Source organism: Candidozyma auris, chromosome 3 (genome assembly GCF_003013715.1).
Source record: "Candidozyma auris chromosome 3, complete sequence".
Classification (NCBI taxonomy): Eukaryota; Fungi; Ascomycota; class Pichiomycetes; order Serinales; family Metschnikowiaceae; genus Candidozyma; species Candidozyma auris.
Window position 1 is genome coordinate 590,086 of NC_072814.1, and position 18,744 is coordinate 608,829.

Consider the following 18,744-nt stretch of genomic DNA (forward strand, 5'->3'; position numbering starts at 1 on the left):
GGTAAGCAACCAAGGGAAAGAGATGATAATGGAAAACGGCCCTAAGCAGCATTTAGGTTTAAATATATGGCGTCTTATAAAAAATCGATATCAAATTTTGTTCCAGAAATCAAGCTAAGGTGTGCAATCCAACGTCTATGGTAAACTCGTGCTCTCTACTTAGAGATACTTAAACCCAGCATCGATATATTGTCATTTATTCGAAATACAATTATTTCGTTTTTTCTTGTGATTAACTCTGCATTTTCTGTCACTTGATCCAATTCTAACACGGTAATGTATGGAGCAAGTTCCATAAGCTAAATAAAGAAGCTAGATAAGTACACTTGGCTGCGAAAAACATCTTCACGCTAGTGGACGTTGTGATGCGGAAGTATGTTTACTTTGAATTTCTGTAATTGATAGGATTCCGCTTGATAATAAAATCCAGGCCAGTCTGTTATTATAAAACTGTATCACCACAATTGGTTTACAGAATCAATCTAGCTACTTCATTTGAGAGCTATACTATGGGCTACTTAAAGAGGCTCTTGAAACACTTAAGAGAACCTATATAATAGGACTAATGAACTTCTCTGATGTTCTATATCAAGAGATCTGCTGCATAAATAGTAACAGTTAGCGAAAGAAAATGATAATTTAAACCTCCAGACCGAATCTCAGTATAGGTCCGTTCTCAGCACCAGGCATGCCAATACGCTCTCACTGCTTACGTTGTTACATCCAGCTGATAATTTGAAAACATCTGTTGACAGGGATAAAGAGATGGTAGAATGCTTTGGTAATTTTCGCAATGGCCCCCTCCAGCTAATGGACTTACCTTCCCGTGGATCATCTCTCCACGCGCTACACAAACGCGCAAGATGTTTTCGCAACCGCGTATCTAAACAAATTGTAACCACAGCTCTTTCACCTTTACTTCTATACTCGCCATGTTCAGACAAACGAAAAGGAGAACAGCGGGTAGAAGGAATTTTGAGGAAGTGTCTTCTTACGCTGAGTCCTCCAAATCATTGTACCCATCGAGGTTGTCATTTTATGACTTACCTCCATTGGAAGAGATCACATTGGAGGAGTTCGAAAGCTGGGCAATTGATAGGTTGAAGATCTTGATTGAAATTGAGTCATGTTTAGCTAGATCGAAGCCACTCAAGGATATTGAAACGGTGGTGAGACCGCTCTTGCTCAAATTTTTACCTTTGAACCCGCCCTCGTCTGGCTCAGACGCCCAGATAATCGCCGAAAGAAAGAAGGACCATTATTCCCATTACACGTTGCGTCTTGTGTTTTGCAGAACAGAAGAACTCAGGAAGAAGTTTGTTAAGAACGAAGCAACATTATTCAAGATCAGGTACAATATGCTCCAGCCAAAAGAACAGTTGGAGTTTGCGAAGTTGTACAGCGACAAGTTGATGTGGGAATACATCTCTAATGAAGAGAAGCTTGAACTAATGGACGAGTTGGTTGCTGCCTCAGGACCAGTTATAAGAACAATCTTGACCATTGAGAACGCGGGAGATGCCAATTTCTCAATCACTTCTGAGCAACTAAGGCACCACATTCGAAACAAGGAAAGCTTCATCAAGTTGCCTTTTGAGAAGGTTCCTAATTTGGTGTCTCTGAGACAAGTGTACCTCCGTCGTGGTTTTGCATACATCCCTTCTACATTGCAAGTTTCATTGCTTTCAGTGGTGTTCAGTGAGCTGTTGAACCTGGCGCTTCTAAAGACCTTCCAAGCAATCCCGAGACTCGAGGAAGATGATCGTTTATTACCTCTCCTCAACAATTTGTCCCGCGGCTTTGCAAGCATTCAATACGATAGCTTTGCTGACCCTGCCACTGCATCTGATATCAACGCTACTTCGGTGACCACTCCGCAAATCTCCAAGCATTACCCACTTTGTGCATCCCACCTTCAGAAAGCATTGGTCGCCAACTCTCACTTAAAGTACAACGGTAGGCAACAGCTAGGATTGTTTCTTAAAGGTATTGGTCTTAATGTTGATGAGGCTATGAAATTCTGGTCATACCAATTCACAAAGTCTTCGAAGATGAATATGGATACGTTTAACAAAGAGTATAAGTATAACGTTAGACACACGTATGGTCTAGAGGGTGGTCGTATAAATTACAAGCCGTGGGACTGTGCGACGATATTGCTGAAACCAAAGCCTCAAAAGGGCGAATACCATGGTTGTCCATACAGAGACTTGCCTCTTGAGCTGTTGGTAGAGACGTTGGGTCAGATGGGAATACAAGACCAACATGACATCAACGGTATCGTCGAAGATGTCAACAAAAACGACTACACAGTGGCTTGCACGCGTGTTTTTGAAATCACCCACAAGCATCAGCTCCAAGGAAAGAACGAGAACCTTCATATCAACCACCCCAACTTGTACTTTGACAGGTCAAGACAGTTGGAGCGTAACGATACGAAGGCTGTGTCTACCGCGAGATAAGCGTAACATGTTCTGTTATGTATAATAAATATATCTGCTGAATTTGAATAGATTTCAATCAAGTCTAGCTCAAATCTATCGAGGCCCACATGTCTCTAAAGCCCCACCAGGAGGCTCCGCTACCGCAAAGACCGACCCAGAATGGAGTCAAGCAACCTTCATAGAGCGACCAATGCACAACCAATGGAAGCTGGACTGCTTGCTTGAACACCGCCAAGCGCCAGTTGCTGTCCCATTTGGCAAACGGTGTTCTTCTGAAAAGCTCCACTATCTCGAGCACCAAGTAGGCACCCCATACTCTCGAACACCACACATACGTGAGCATGGACCAGTAGGCATTATCGCCTGTGCCAACCCAATTGTGGTCTGTGAGCCAGCCGGCATTTTCAAAAAGCTCGAGGACAAGACAGTTGATCGACTGTAAGAAATTGACGATGCGGTCAAGTCGAGGTACCGACGACGCTGGATTCATCATGGCGGTGAATTCGTCAATGATCCAAGGCATGTACTTGATGGAGTCAGTGAGACGATTGAAGATTCTCACGTCCGCAATATATGACGACACCGCTTTCAAGTGGACGGCAAGATTGGACTTATATTCCACTTCCACATTCTCTGATTCCTTAGTTTTTTCATTCAGCTTTTCCACCTCGAAGTTCGTGTTGAACCCTCTGTTCACCAACTTGATAATATTGGCCTTCTGCTGCTTCAAGAACCTCACAATCTGGGGCTTGTTGTTCAAGATCGAGCTCAACAATAGCGTGAAGTAACAAATGAAGTACAAGTTTGCATCAACAGACGAGGACTTGCTCAACACCTTATCGGTTATCTCCTGGTAGAATTTGCGAGAGAAGACGGACTTCTTGAGCAAAGCATTGAGACGCAACAACAAGGTAAGCGGGAGCGGACTCTTTGATTTTGTAAAAGCGGGAGCTACCTGCATTTCCATGGTGAATCTAGAAAGTAATTTGAAGAAAGAAAAATGTGATGTATAAATAAAAATAAAAAAAGAATAGAAGCGATGAAGTGAAAAAGTGTTAGGTGAAAAATTGTACAGTAATTGTCTGGGCTTTATAGGTTTAGCGGTAGGACGGCTATATGAAGAATCGATAACCGAGGTCTGTGCGCAAATAGAGTGTTATTTTTTTTCTGAATATTTATGCTCACTGAAACACCGAGTTTTTTGCGCTACAGTGTGGAGTCAACTTAGTTGCCGGGAGACCCTGCCGAATTTGGAAGGTATTGCCGATGGCCTGTTCTTTATTGATATTTAAATAATTGAAAACCTCGAGTTTCATGAATCTCAGGCAAGAACTCCTTAGATTTGGTGCATCCTCGGAGTTGCTGCCGCTGCCATGTCATGGCGAAAAATATGTACTATGACAATGCCTGCATGCCACTGAGAATCCGGGGAACATGAATGTGATAGTGGCCCACTTGATTGGATCCTTATTACGAGGTTGTGAAATCTTTTTTCCCAATCATTGCAACTTTTGCCCATGTTTTACCCGCTTTCGCGTCTTAGTCTCTTTCTTTGCTGGATGTTGATTCGTCAATGCCACGGTGAGTATACGTATCAAGCTCTTTGGACTTGTACACTTCTAAAGCGTGTTCGTCGGCAGACCCCACAACCTCTAAAACGACCTCATTGAGCTCTTCGACTTCGTCAGCGATTTGCGGCAACGCTAAGTTGAGAATCACTCCAATAAATCCGGTTAAGGCGAATCCTGTCTCCATAACCAAAACAATGGCGTCGAAGAAACCTTGCAATGCCTTATTTGGGCCCAAGTACGTAAATACGTAACTAAACCAGTCAGGCACGAGTGTAGCACCAAAGCCTGGAAGCAAAGATGCAGTAAGCAAAAACCTGTCTCGTCTCGTAAACTCGGTAGAACAAATAATCTTCATCCCGCTCACGGCAACCGAGGTGAAAAGAAATGTCGTCATTCCACCCAAAACGGCCTTTGGAATCGATACAATAGCACCAGCGAATTTGCTGAAAATTCCCATAATGAGAAGGAAAAACACAGCCCAGTACCCGACGGCTTTGTTGGCACATTTAGTGATGGAAATCACACCGTTATTTTGTGCAAATACTGACATGGGCGTTACCGTCATAAGACCGGCAAGAATACCGTTCAAGCCATCAGCGAGAACACCGCCTTGAATTCTGGAGTCAAAGAGTTCACCTTCGACTTCCAATCTTGAAACATCACATGTTGCTGTAATGTCTCCAATGGCTTCCATAACGCAGACAATGTACACTGCCAAGAACGGTAGCACAATTGGCCCATAAAGCTTCAAAGGGAAAGTTTTTACCCAGATAAAAGTTGCAGCAGGAGCCAGGTCAATATCGGAATGGGAGAAGTAGCCACAAGCAGCAGCTACGATACAGCCAATCAACAAGCCCACAATGACAGCACACGACTTCATGATTGGAGATCCAAACCGTTCAGCGAGAATGATGGAAACGTAGACCAAAAACCCAAGACCGATAAATTCAGCAGAGCCCCAATGCAAAGGTTTGGCTGTCCCACAAGTTTCACCCACGCAGGAGGAGCCACCAGCCCAATCTTTGAAGCCAGATTCAATTAAATGGACACCTATCAAGAGTACGACCGGCCCAGTCACAATTGGTGGAAAGATCTTGTTCAAAACCTTCGATGGAGTGAATGATAAAAGTACGCTTAGAAGTCCGCAGAGAGACCCAGTTGCCAACAAATGGCCGTATCCTGCAATGCAGGGCTGTTTCACTCCATTTATCGTCTCGCAGATGCCGCTATCGTACATCATGGGAAACGATTTGGTGACGATAGTGATGGTTGAAAAAGATGTGCCCACCACAGAGAGCAAACCAGTGCCCAAGTAGTAATTGGACTTCCACAAGCGGAACCTTGTGATCTGGATGATGGACAAGATGCCCGAGGTAATTAAAGACGCAGAAACAAGATACTCTGTTGTGGTGGCATCAAAGTTAGCCGTCGATGAAATTATAAGCGGTGGAGTCACCACACCAGCCAACATAGCCAACGCATGTTGGAGACCTAGAAGAAACCCTAGGAATAGTGGCATCTCCGAGTTCAAGCCGAAGAATGGCTGGGTCTTGGGAGTTTTATTCGTAAAGGGGATATCAGGAATAAATAAGTATGCGTAGTCGTAGTCACCGAAGAAACCATCTTTCGTGGTGACCTTGCGCACAACTCTCTTGCCCAAGCGTTTGACTGATTCCATGGTGGATTATTTTGGAACTAATGTGAAACTTGAGGAAAAAAAGCTAGATGGCCATCTTTAAATGCAAAAGCAGAAGAGATAAGAAAGGATATTTCGTGCAAGCATCAAGGTGCAGTGTTACGGCGGATAAGTTCTGCGATGGGAGTGAAAAATGCCCGCCGCTCGTTATCAAGGTTTGTTAGCGAATGCAGAATGCCGTACCTAGACAATGATATTCTTCGATAAGAAAAGGTTTCAAAGTGTGGACTGTAGTGATTTTGTGACTTGATCCTAAGAGTTTTGATGACTCATATAAAATTTTAGGGCAACACTGTTGTAATATTGGATTTCATGGACCATTTGCAACCCGGGGTGCGTTCATTGGCTGTGAGAAGCGATAAGATAAGCGCCATGAAGTTGAGTTTGTAAGGGTTTCGGTGATCTCCGCGACGTGATAAGATGGGAGGATAACGTGAGCAAGACCAAGGAATTATCCGTTAATTTTTTCTTGCCTTCTTAGCATTTTCACTAGTGTTTTACGTTTTGACAATTTTGCTTGAAAAGAGTGTGGGGCATGTTGCGAATGGATCAAAAAACGGAATTCAAGCGCTAATAAACTGAATATAGGGCGAGTGCTGTCGAGGACGCCAATATTTCCGAAACATCTCCCATCAAAGACTAGATCTACCAACGAATATGCTCATGTTGATGCAAATTCCTATCGCTGATCCAAATATGGCAATGAAACCGTAAATCCTGGCAGCTTCCTGAAGCAATTGTCTGAAGAAGCACAAAAGATATAATATTGTCTTCGATGTCAACTTGATCATATCAGTCACATGGAATCTGACTGACTTTTTCTTATGGTGTCTCAGTTGTGAGCGACCTCGTTTCTGAGGCCTTTATGCTGGACATTGTGGGCTTAGAAGTCAGTAAGGATTTGCATCTCGATATATGAGTATATTTGACGATTTTCACGGAAAATCATTCTTACTCGTGGATAAAGTCATAAGCTCCTTAGGACGTATGTCTAGCTTAGTTATAGATGAATGGGAGTGGCTTGGGTACATTCAATTACAGATTATCTTTGGTGAAAACTCTGTTTTAAATTTACGCCATGCCAGATTGCTTGTCTTCATGGCAGATCATAAAAGTCAATTCGCATCGTGAGAGCTACTTGTCCATGACGTCACACGAAGTTTCTATCTCGTTTCTTTCCAAATTTCAAGGTCTATACAATGCGCTTGATACGAAATACTCCTCATGGAAGCGAAAAGCAAAGATTTAAAGGAAACTCACGGTGTTGCAATTATTGTACAATTTTCAATGCGCTCTCCTACTCCTATGCCCTTAGCTCCACTAGCGTACTTCACGCGCACTGAAGGATCTCGCAAGGCTGAGGTCTGCAGCCAGATAATGACCCCTTTGCAGCATGGACCCTGGGGAGCAGTGACCGTTGGAAAAAAATGACCGTCGAGAGAAGAAAAAAAAGGCGTCAATTGTGCGTTATTCAAATCGCCTTCAATTCGGCCAATCACATCAAAACAAATAGTAGTGCCCAGTGCAAGGAGTGTTACTAAAATAATGCTTTTGATCATCCCCCAGACAATGGGGCTTCGCAACTTTTGACGATATCGAGGGAATGTAAAGTACACTATACTAATTGGCAGTTCCTCCAGCAATTTTCAGCTTTTCCATGATCTCGAGGTACAGAGTGTTACCCATTCAAGGGTATCTTTTGGCTCTGTTGGCATTCACGCTAGCAGTGTTACAGTCACTAGATCTCATGGGAGCAGAGAAGTTCAAGTGTCACCACAAATGCACCCCGTGGTATTCCTTGTTTTTGCTCATTTTCACCATTTATGCCAACACCATCGAAGCAGATGATCACCACAGACGCAGAATGTGCTTGCAAGGAATGTTTCTTTTTGCCGTTTCGTGGATAGACGTGTTCAGTACATGGCACTCGTCAGGAGGCTCCTGGGTGTACTTAGGGAACAGAGTCACCTCCATCGCCGCCCATTCTGCTGCCGTGGCCATTGCCGCCCAAAAGCATCAGGTCACAGGGTCAGCGTGGTAGAGGACGGATAGATTGCAAGCTAAAGGTAAACCTGAAGAGGAATCGGGGCCTCTTCAGATTGTACCAAAGCAAAGTCTGAAGCATAGAGGACAACTGTCTTCTACGCGAAGCTTAAAAGTTAGTTTATAGAAGCGATTCATTGCAGAAAAAAAAAGCAGTTGAGGCAATGGTCATAGTGTTGAGGGCGTGCAGTGAAAATGCTAGAAGCTAGGACGCATCCACATTGCGACTCATGATTGTTGATGCAAAGTCAACGTAATTTAGATCCTCGGGTAGACTTGTGAATTGTGTCAAGCAATACAATTGGTGTAAAATTTGAATGGCGCTATCAACGTCAAAGCCAGAAGCGTGGATTGGTAGCTGTCAATTGGAAAGTCGACGTGACGCAGCTTCGCAGTACATGCCTCTTTCACATTTGACCGCCTGATCTGGTAGAGGTCCACCGATAAGCAGACTACCCCACCGAGTTCCCGCGCTCGTAACCTTCAAGTTGCCCTTCCTGAGGCTAACGAAACTCTAACTGACAGATTAGCTGATTGCAGTGCCAAGTCGAATCCTTTATGATCTGCTTTCATTTTCCAGTCCTTTCTTGTCTTAGAGTGAAGTCTCTGGACATTTGGGGAATGCGCACACAGTACAACCTTGGCCCACCAGCTCCTGAGCGTCACAGAGAGCGTGATCCAAACAAGTGCCACGCTTTCGCCGTCACCTCTGGGCAGCGGGCTTGAGGGGGTTTTACGAGATTCGAAAAGATTGTGGGCTTTTAAAGGTGAATTTAATTACTTAGGTAAGACCCCAAAGGGTCCCTTCCCGTGGAAACTGCCTGCCTGCAAGGTGCGAAAAATACCTTGGGTCCTCGCCCGAAGTGGCCCTGGCGATAAGTGTCATTATTGTACCTTTTACCCCGATCGACTTCCCCCACCGCGGCACCTATGGCACCCACCCACCCACCACCTCGTAAAAATAGGTTTCCTAAATTAAACCTAAAAGCTTATCAAACGAAGCCCACTTTGCTCTTTTTAGTATCCACATTTGCACCCAGCCACATCCTCTCACGAGAGCCCTAGTCACACAAGATCCGCTTGCGGAAGCTCACCCGACCGGATGCCGTTTACGGACGATTGCAGCATGTCCAGCGTCTCACTGCGAAAGCCCTGAAACCCAGCGGCACTCTCAAAACGCTCAAAGTGCAGAGCAATTGCCCTCTATATTCCACAAAGTTCAAAAGTGCTTGTCTAAATTTTTAAACAAATGTGTTTGCACTAGCCCTCTTTTGATCTCCTCGTATCGTGTGACCGAGGTGCCCTTTCTGGAAGCTGCGAGAGTGAGTAGAGGAGATCCATACCACAATGTGATGAGCCGCCTTTGTTGCGCAGACACACGATCTTTTTTTTAGAAGGTACCTCAGTGCTGAATTCACTATTGTTTTTCTTCCTTCCTTCCTTCCTACCTCCCGCGTACTCTTATCCGGCCAACACTCCACCCTCACTTCTTCTAATCTTCCCAATCGTCCTTTTGCTGCATTGCGTTTAGCTGCTTCAGATTTTCACCATGTTCATGGGCATCAAACGAAGAGCCCTCCACGCTCTCCTTGTGTGTGGTGCCTTGGTGCTTTTGTCTCTCTGGCTCTCGCTGGCGTCGATCCCTCGCCTGATACAACCAGCCAATTACTTGGACTCGCTTCTGGTGTCGCTATGGCTGTCTAATCCACTCAACACTGACCAAGACTCACTCAACAAGAAAGTCATTCAGAAGGTGAAGCAGCGAAGAAAGAATGATTTGGAGGACGTCTTCTGGAGAGTCGATACCCGTTTGCGCAAGGATCAGACCGAACTAGAAATTCCCCCCTATTTTTTCCAAAACGACAAGGACCGGCCCGATGTGCAACCGTTTGACCCAAGGTTCACCTTGGCCTTCTACTACTACTTCATACGAAAGCATGCGCTGACGTCGCCACAAGGCATTACGGCGCCATTCCACTGGGCGGACTGGATGGACATGTCTGTGCTTGATCAGTATATATTCACCAACGAGCACACAACATGCTCGTTCATGGATCAACGTGAAAAGGAAGAAGAGATGGCGAAGAAGCATGACAAGCCCAACCCACACGAATCCTTGGATCCAGCAGAGTACTGCCTTGAGGATAAAGACTTGCCCTTTACTCACGATGATGGCAACAGGCTTCGGATGGGTTTCAACGTTAAAAAGTATCCGGGCAGAATGGAGGCTAGCATGGGAGTGATCGCTGGAAGATCTTATATGTATACGCATGCTCCTCCTCCTGCCAGCGTTATTTTCATGACCGATAATGGTTCGTATAATATCACAACAACTGGGGCCAAAGAGAAGCTACTACATAATGGCATTGTCGATGATTACATCAAACTGGGTAAGAAAACGATCAACACATTGGAGGAGTTTACTTTGTTGAACCAAGAGGTTCCTTCGTTCACCGAAAGAGTGATAAGCGATTATCAAATCCACTTAAGCCACCTGGACTTCGTTCTGAACCCAAGTGAGATTATTGATCAGTTGCAAAGTCGAAGTCAATCAAAGCCATTGACACAGCAAGAAGAAAAGTACCTTCAATCTGTCCAATATTCTGTAGCGACTCAAAATGATCCACCAAAGTTTTTCAAAGAGGCCAGAATCTTTAATACTGTTATTGGCGACCACTACGATTGGAGATTTTTCAACGGCATAAAGCTTCACTCAGAAGAACAAGAACTTACTTTGCATCGTATGGTGAGAACTTGGTTGTCCTTTTGTCGTAAGCAAGGTATCAGGACGTGGATGGCACATGGTTCCCTTCTCTCGTGGTATTGGAATGGTATAGGGTTTCCTTGGGACAACGACATTGATGTTCAGGTGCCAATCATGGACTTGCACAAACTAGCCATGTACTTTAACCAATCTCTCGTTGTTGAAGACGGCAAAGACGGCTTCAGTCGTTATTTCATCGATATCACGTCCTCCATTACTGTCAGGGAAAAAAGCAATGGAAAAAACAATATCGATGCCAGATTCATTGACGTCGATTCTGGTCTCTACATTGATATTACAGCTTTGGCTGTCAGCAAGGAATCTGCGCCAGACAGGTACACTCATGGAAGCCCAAAGGAGGTCAAGGACGACCCTGACAAGCTTAATGTCAATGACAAACTTCAACTTTACAATTGTCGAAATCAGCATTTTTCGAGCCTTCAGGAGGTTTCACCTCTATTTAAGTCATTCGTGGAGGGTAAAGTGGCGTACATTCCTAAAAGGTATTCAGATATCCTCACTGCAGAGTATAATAGGAAAGGCTTGCTTGACAAGTTCTTCAGTCATCGTCTCTTTATGCCGCAATTACGGCTTTGGATACATCAAGATAAGTTGAGGTTCTTCTTACGTGATAGGAATCAGTGGCTCAAATACTTCAGTGCCAAGACCTCTGCAGAGCTGGTGGGTCTCACGAAACCGGACCTTCACGGTGATTTAACAACCAGAGAAGTTGCTGCTTTGATCGAGATGAATGAAAAGGATCTCCTTGATCTTATGCTTGACGATAGCATCCTCATCGAGTATGCTGTGCTGCGTGAAATGACAGCTATTCATGAAAATGAAATCATGAGACTTCTCTTTGGAAAGTCGACTGAAAAGATAGTTCTGAGAGCTAAGGAGTTTTCGCCCTTGAAGTTCGAGCCATTCTTAGCACGACTTAGACAAGACTATGCTTCATTTGAAAGCGAGGTGCAACGATACATTGGGCTTCATGATAAATACATTCTAAATCCTACAAAAGAGCAGGAAAAGGACAAACTTGAAGAGAAAGAGTCAGAAGGAAAAAACCCAAACAAGGACAATTCGAAGAAGAGCAAGGAAGAAAAGCTGCAGAAGACTAAAGACACTGAGGTCAACGAGAATAAGTAGCAACCCAAAGCATGAGCATACCAAATTGTGGGATTTCGGAGACGATATTTGATGTGGGTGATACGAGCGGTCCCGGATCGCATAACCAATTGCATTCACAAGAATACTGATTAATGTTTATACAACAGCATGAGAAAATAATCTTTCTCGGATTAAATTAATTTGCATGGTGAAGATATTGTATTGTCATACTGTAGACTCCTCCATTCGCTGGAGAAGTAATTCTCTCATTCAATAATTAATAAAACAAATAAGGAAGCAACCTATGGTACAAAGATGAGCGAAGTGGACGTTAAGCCTATTGCTTTTCGTCAAGTTGTCTTCTCAAGCTGTCAATCTCACGGTAAGCTCTTTCCAATTCAGCCTTCAATTTCTCGTTTGAGGCGTTCAACTCACTGACAGCTTGCTCAGTCAACAATTTTTCCAATGTCCATTTTTCAATGTTGTTGTTCTCGTTTTCTTTCAAACGCTTGATGAATTCAACAGCTCTCTGCAAAATTTGAGCCTTGTTCGTGTCTGGGGTAGGTATCAAAGCAGCCAACTCCTTGATACCTGCGTTGATCAGGTCTCTTCTCCTTCTCTCAACTTCTTTGTGGTTCTCACGTCTGATGCGGTGCCATTCGTCAGAACCGTGAGGGGGCTTGCTGTTAGCAGGAGGAGGCAAAGTTGTAGGCTGCAACATGGTCAGATCGGGTCTGTGAGTGTGTTGAGCTGCAGCAGCGTGAACCAGAGAACTATAAGTGTCGTACATCCTATGGTGCAAGGCATGCTGCTGTTGCTGTTGTTGCTGCTGTTGTTGCTGCTGTTGTTGGTGATGATGATGTGGGTGTGACTGTTGCTGGTGGCTCAAAGCAGCAGCGGCAGCATTGGCAGGGTCGGCTTCCTGTGCCAATGAAGCAGCAGCAGCGACAGCCGCTTCTTCATCCTTCACATCGCCTTGGTCCTGGTTACCTGAATTGGCATACGACGATTGGTCGCCCAACAATTCCGAGTCAATGGCGATATCCTCCTTTTTGCCATTGTCAAGCTTGACTTTCTTGTTACCTTCAACGTAGGAGTTGGCAGCGTCTCTTTTGTTTACCATCTTGTTCACGTGGACGTGCGCTTGGGAGGGAGGAGGGTTGTTGTGGGAGCTCCTTAGAAGCGGAAAAAAAGGGGGGATTTTTTGACGACGGCTAGAACTCAGAAGTCCCAAATAGACTATTTGAAACTTTTCTGGGTGTCGAGGTTGAACTGGCTGTAAGAATTGGATGGCGTTTGCAGACCTGGGATTGTTTATCGAAACGTGATTACCACAACGTGATTTACTGTGAGAAGCAAAGATGTTGTTGTCACGAGTTTTGCTTCACATGGCTTTCAGGTGATGGTGGATTACCCGGACACTAACTCGCACTTTTTTTGAACGCAAGTTTCTATTTGCAGCCAAAGAACAAGGGATGAGCAGAAAAATGTAGAACGAATAAAAAGGACAGGAAAATCTAAGTAGACTTTTGTTTGCTTGTTCGGACATTTATTTCTCTTCCTATGTCTCCAATGAACCCAAGCCTTATAGGCACCTCTTAATGAGTAAACTTGAGATTTTTCTTTTTTTCGCAGTACCTGTTGCTTTATGCTAATTTTGTAAAGTCGCAACCACACCATCTACTGGCCAAGAGCTCCTGTTCGAACATCGTACTACAAATAACGAACTTGGTTTTTCTACCAACAGATGTATCAGATAAGCTTTCGCTCGACGCTAAATCAGCTCAGCACATCTCTTCATGCGCATATAATCGCCTTTAACATCCCACTTTTTCGTGTTCACTATCTCAGACATTGTTCTCTCTCCCCATTGACGCTCAAGCGTATTCAAAAAAAGGCACTCATTAAACGCATAAAAACTTTGCAAGAGTAAAATTGTAGAAGTCCTCAATGAACACCAAACATATCGTATTTACCTCCTTTGATATTCTCACATTCTATTCATCTACACAATTTGAAAAGTACCCAGCCCTTACTGCCCATGTCTTCCATGCATCCCACCCTTTCATCTGCGATCGAAGGCATGCACCAACAACTCCCTAGATAACCCGATGCACTTCATCTACTTCTGATCTTCACGCCATCTTGAATGGAAACCGGCCGGCCTGCGTGGTGAGGCTGATTCCATTGGTTTGTGCATTGTCGGGAGGAGATGGGCCGCAACATCGCCTGATACAGTGAAACTGGGCCCTGGGGCTAATTTCACCTGCACCTTCAGAACAGACTCGAAGGGGAGACACTCCGAAGGTAGACTGCTTGAGCTGTTTTGTTGCCTTCGTTTTTCCTTCTTTTTGGCGTAGTTTTCTGGTGTTCCGACTGGGACCCGGCCATGAGTGGCTACGGTGGTGTATGACCGAGCCTTGTAAGCGCATACTTTCACCTCACCTAATGAGAGCATGCGCCTACGCGGCCCGCGAACGTTGCAACCAGAACCCATTATGCGCCTACGGACTACCTTCGTCACACCACCACCACTCGGTCAAGCCGACCTCTTCCGGCAAAAGTTGGGTATAAAGAGAGGCCAGAATCCGTAGCACTTCCATTCTTCTCCTTCACAATCATCATCAAAACACAATTAACATGTCTGAAATCACATTAGGTAGATACCTCTTCGAGAGATTGAACCAGCTTCAAGTCCAGACCATCTTTGGTCTTCCTGGCGACTTCAACTTGTCTCTTTTGGACAAAATCTATGAAGTTGACGGCATGAGATGGGCTGGTAACGCCAACGAATTGAACGCCGCCTACGCTGCTGACGGTTACTCCAGAGTGAAAGGTCTTGCCTGTCTTGTCACCACCTTCGGTGTTGGTGAGTTGTCTGCTTTGAACGGTGTTGGTGGTGCTTACGCCGAGCACGTTGGTTTGTTGCACGTTGTCGGTGTGCCATCGATCTCGTCTCAGGCCAAGCAGTTGTTGTTGCACCACACCTTGGGTAACGGTGACTTCACTGTGTTCCACAGAATGTCCAACAACATCTCCCAAACCACGGCTTTCATATCTGACATCAACTCTGCTCCTGGTGAAATTGACAGATGCATCAGAGAAGCATGGGTTCACCAGAGACCTGTCTACGTTGGCTTGCCTGCCAACTTGGTCGACTTGACCGTTCCTGCTTCTTTGTTGGATACCCCCATCGACTTGTCCTTGAAGAAAAACGACCCAGATGCACAGGAAGAGGTCATCGAGACCGTCTTGGACTTGGTTGACAAATCCAAGAACCCAATCATTTTGGTTGATGCCTGTGCCTCTAGACACAGCTGCAGAGACGAAGTGCGCCGTTTGGTTGACTCCACCAGCTTCCCTGTGTTCGTCACTCCAATGGGTAAGTCTGCTGTGAACGAATCCCACCCAAGATTCGGTGGTGTCTACGTTGGCTCTCTTTCGGAACCAAACGTCAAGGAGGCTGTCGAGAACGCCGACTTAGTCCTTTCCATCGGTGCCTTGTTATCCGATTTCAACACCGGTTCCTTCTCGTACTCTTACAAGACCAAGAACATTGTCGAGTTCCACTCTGACTACACCAAGATCAGACAAGCCACGTTCCCAGGTGTCCAGATGAAGGAGGCCCTCAATGTCTTGTTGGAGAAGATCCCATCGCACGTTGCCAACTATAAGCCATTGCCAGTTCCTCAGAGAAGGGTGATTCCTAGCCCAGGTGACAAGGCCGCTATTTCCCAAGAATGGTTGTGGTCTAGATTGTCCTCCTGGTTCAGGGAGGGCGATATCGTCATTACAGAGACCGGTACCTCTGCATTTGGCATTGTTCAGTCATACTTCCCAGACAACTGTATTGGTATTTCCCAGGTGTTGTGGGGATCCATTGGTTTCACGGTTGGTGCTACCTTGGGTGCGGTCATGGCTGCACAGGAAATCGACCCTAAGAAGAGAGTCATTTTGTTTGTCGGTGATGGTTCCTTGCAGTTGACTGTCCAGGAGATCTCCACCATGGTCAAGTGGGAGACCACCCCATACTTGTTTGTGTTGAATAACGATGGTTACACCATCGAGAGATTGATCCACGGCGAGACTGCCACCTACAACGACATCCAGCCATGGGACAACTTGGGACTCTTGCCATTGTTCAAGGCCCGTGATTATGAGACCAACCGTGTTGCCACTGTTGGTGAGATCGAGGCCTTGTTCAACAACTCTGCATTCAACGAGAACACTAAGATCAGAATGGTTGAGGTGATGTTGCCTAGGATGGATGCTCCTCAGAATTTGGTGAAGCAGGCCGAGTTCTCTTCCAAGACCAACTCTGAGAACTAATGGGCTACAAAAGAAACGAAAAGGAATTAATTAATGATTTAAGTTTTTATAGAATATATGGAGTTTGATAATAAAGAGTAGGATGGTTCATTGCTCGGTTTCGAGACCCGAATTCACCTTCATACCGGGTAGTATCCAGAATTTCGCAGCCACTTCTTATCTAGTATTAATCAAACTCATCAAAACAAGTACTACGATGGAAATTTACGAAACATTTGACAAACAACATTGTAATCCTCTTCATTCAGTTGTCGCTTTTGCCTGTCACGAGAGTCTGAGTGATTGCAGAGATGTGCCAAACGATTGACATGCAAACCAGGTAAGCGAAAATTGCTCATGTTCCCCCAAAGTGGCCAAAAAGAAAAAGAAAAATTGACTTCATATAAGAACCACTGATTCCCCTTCCAAGCTTTGCACAAATCTTAATTCACCAAAATTAAAGTCCTCTGCAAGCGGGTCTGCACTAAGCAAAGCTGCGTTTGTTACCCTTCAGGTTCCCCGGAAAAGCGAGGTTACGGTCTTGATCGCGAAATCTCGAAATCCTATTCATTGACCTCTTCAGCCCACAAACTCACCATCAATTCCTCATCAAATGCTCTCCTCTTTACTCAGGTTGAGGCTGCCAGGGGCCCTAGTGGCCTCGAGACAGTTCACAAGAATTCCAATGGGAGTAGCTCGCCCGCGGCTCGGCTTTACAGATTTAAGCACGAAATTCTCGAGGTCCACACTGTTGAGCCACATCAATGCCAGAGGGTTTCACACCACAAGAAGGTTGCTTGAGAATGGAAAGAAGGACTCATCGACGTACTTGTTTGGACGAGAGATTTCAACGTCGCAGTTTAAGATGCTCAGGTCCCTCTTGGTGACCATTTGGCCCAAGAACAAGCCTAGTTTCAAAGTGAGAGTGTTGATCGCATTGCTGTTGTTGATAGGCTCAAAGCTTTTGAACGTCCAGGTCCCTTTTTTTTTCAAAAGTATCATTGATGAAATGAATGTGGACTGGTCGGAGCAATTGGGCACCTTGGGCACGGTTATGGGGACCATGATATTGGCATACGGTGGTGCTAGGTTTGGCGCTGTCTTGTTTGGCGAGCTCAGGAACGCAATTTTTGCATCAGTCGCTCAGCTGGCCATCAAAAGAGTCGCCAACAATACGTTCAAGCACCTCCTAGATATGGATTTGCAGTTCCATCTTTCAAGGCAGACGGGTGGCCTCACAAGAGCTATAGACCGAGGCACCAAAGGTATCAGTTATGTTCTTAGCGCCATGGTTTTCCACATAATACCCATAAGTTTTGAAATTAGTGTGGTGTGTGGCATCTTGACCTATAACTACGGCCTCTCATTTGCCGCCGTTACCCTTATGACCATGATTGGCTATTCTGTTTTTACCATCAAGACTACGGCATGGAGAACGGGCTTCAGGCGTCAAGCAAATAATGCTGATAACCAGGCAGCTTCAGTGGCCTTGGACTCCTTGATAAACTACGAGTCAGTCAAGTATTTCAATAATGAAACTTATCAGTGCAGCAAGTACGATAAGTCACTTACAAACTACCAAAACGCATCGATCAAAGTCGCCACCTCATTGGCATTTTTGAACGCTGGCCAGAATTTTATTTTTACTCTGGCTCTCACTGCCATGATGTACATGGGATGCCAGGGTGTTGCTACCGGAGCTCTCAGTGTTGGTGATTTAGTCTTGATTAACCAGCTTGTCTTTCAATTGTCTGTTCCCCTTAACTTCTTGGGTTCTGTATACCGTGAACTTAAACAGTCGTTGCTTGACATGGAGAACTTATTCCAATTACAGAACTACGACATCAAGGTGAAGAACAACCCTGGTGCAGAGAAACTTACGCTCTCACCAATCCGTCCTGGTGAGATCAGATTTGAGAATGTTACTTTCGGCTACCATCCCGATCGTCCTATCTTAAAAAATGCGTCTTTCGTCATTCCTCCTGGCGAGAAGGTGGCTATTGTCGGTCCTTCTGGATCCGGTAAGTCCACTGTTCTCAAGCTTGTCTTCAGATTCTACGATGTTGATTCGGGGCGCATTCTTATCGATGGACAAGACATCTCCAAGGTTGATCTAGAATCCTTGAGGCGTGCGATTGGTGTTGTTCCACAAGAGACTCCACTCTTTAATGATACAATTATGGAGAATATCCGGTACGGACGTCTCGACGCCCACAATGATGAAATTATGGAGGCTGTCAAGAAAGTGCGACTTGACAAACTAGTGAAGGATCTACCGGAGGGCATGAACACCATTGTTGGCGAGCGTGGTCTCATGATCTCCGGAGGGGAAAAGCAGAGACTTGCAATTGCGCGAGTGCTCTTGAAACGTGCGCCAATCGCATTCTTCGACGAGGCTACTAGTGCCCTTGATACCCATACTGAACAAGCGCTTCTCAGGACATTGAGAAGCATTTTCATTGAGGGGCGCTCTACTAACGTGTCAATTGCGCACCGTCTCCGTACGATTGCCGACAGTGACAAGATCATTGTGTTGAATAAAGGCGCTGTCCAAGAAGAAGGTACACACCAGGGCTTGCTTAACACACCTGGGTCTCTCTACGGAGAACTCTGGAACATCCAGGAGAATCTCGACCTCGAGGAAGAGTTGAAGAGAAGAGATGAGGAGGATGAGGAAGTGAGACAAAGAATGGCTAGGGAAGCCAGGCAAACAACCAAGGCCTAGGCCGTTCCTCGAATGTAGTTCTGATCACAACCACCAAAAACAATATTATCCTAAATAGACATCAAATATCACATAGACCACTA

At 45.2% G+C, this 18,744-nt stretch overlaps 8 protein-coding genes across 8 annotated transcripts; 5 read left to right on the forward strand and 3 right to left on the reverse strand. All coding sequences in view use genetic code 12, as the record gives it.

Annotated features, from left to right (window-relative positions):
• Positions 1-932: 932 nt before the first annotated feature.
• PRI2 (DNA primase subunit PRI2) lies at positions 933-2,462 on the forward strand (the record flags this gene model as incomplete). The annotated part of the gene is made up of 1 exon (XM_029033600.2): positions 933-2,462. The coding sequence occupies one exon, from the start codon at positions 933-935 to the stop codon at positions 2,460-2,462; it is 1,530 nt and encodes a 509-aa protein (XP_028892192.2).
• A 64-nt stretch (positions 2,463-2,526) lies between these two features.
• On the reverse strand, positions 2,527-3,411 carry CSO99 (Cso99p; the record flags this gene model as incomplete). The annotated part of the gene is made up of 1 exon (XM_029033599.2): positions 2,527-3,411. The coding sequence occupies one exon, from the start codon at positions 3,409-3,411 to the stop codon at positions 2,527-2,529; it is 885 nt and encodes a 294-aa protein (XP_028892191.2).
• Positions 3,412-3,983: 572 nt separating this feature from the next.
• On the reverse strand, positions 3,984-5,693 carry XUT1 (Xut1p; the record flags this gene model as incomplete). Its single annotated transcript, XM_029033598.2, has 1 exon — positions 3,984-5,693. The coding sequence occupies one exon, from the start codon at positions 5,691-5,693 to the stop codon at positions 3,984-3,986; it is 1,710 nt and encodes a 569-aa protein (XP_028892190.2).
• Positions 5,694-7,368: 1,675 nt separating this feature from the next.
• Positions 7,369-7,752, forward strand: CJI96_0002900 (uncharacterized protein; the record flags this gene model as incomplete). The annotated part of the gene is made up of 1 exon (XM_029033597.1): positions 7,369-7,752. The coding sequence occupies one exon, from the start codon at positions 7,369-7,371 to the stop codon at positions 7,750-7,752; it is 384 nt and encodes a 127-aa protein (XP_028892189.1).
• A 1,551-nt stretch (positions 7,753-9,303) lies between these two features.
• Positions 9,304-11,667, forward strand: MNN4 (Mnn4p; the record flags this gene model as incomplete). The annotated part of the gene is made up of 1 exon (XM_029033596.2): positions 9,304-11,667. One exon carries the CDS (start codon positions 9,304-9,306, stop codon positions 11,665-11,667), a length of 2,364 nt encoding a protein of 787 aa, XP_028892188.1.
• A 298-nt stretch (positions 11,668-11,965) lies between these two features.
• On the reverse strand, positions 11,966-12,751 carry CBF1 (Cbf1p; the record flags this gene model as incomplete). The annotated part of the gene is made up of 1 exon (XM_029033595.2): positions 11,966-12,751. One exon carries the CDS (start codon positions 12,749-12,751, stop codon positions 11,966-11,968), a length of 786 nt encoding a protein of 261 aa, XP_028892187.2.
• A 1,517-nt stretch (positions 12,752-14,268) lies between these two features.
• Positions 14,269-15,957, forward strand: PDC11 (indolepyruvate decarboxylase 1; the record flags this gene model as incomplete). The annotated part of the gene is made up of 1 exon (XM_029033594.2): positions 14,269-15,957. One exon carries the CDS (start codon positions 14,269-14,271, stop codon positions 15,955-15,957), a length of 1,689 nt encoding a protein of 562 aa, XP_028892186.1.
• A 664-nt stretch (positions 15,958-16,621) lies between these two features.
• On the forward strand, positions 16,622-18,661 carry ATM1 (ATP-binding cassette Fe/S cluster precursor transporter; the record flags this gene model as incomplete). The annotated part of the gene is made up of 1 exon (XM_029033593.2): positions 16,622-18,661. The coding sequence occupies one exon, from the start codon at positions 16,622-16,624 to the stop codon at positions 18,659-18,661; it is 2,040 nt and encodes a 679-aa protein (XP_028892185.1).
• Positions 18,662-18,744: the final 83 nt, after the last annotated feature.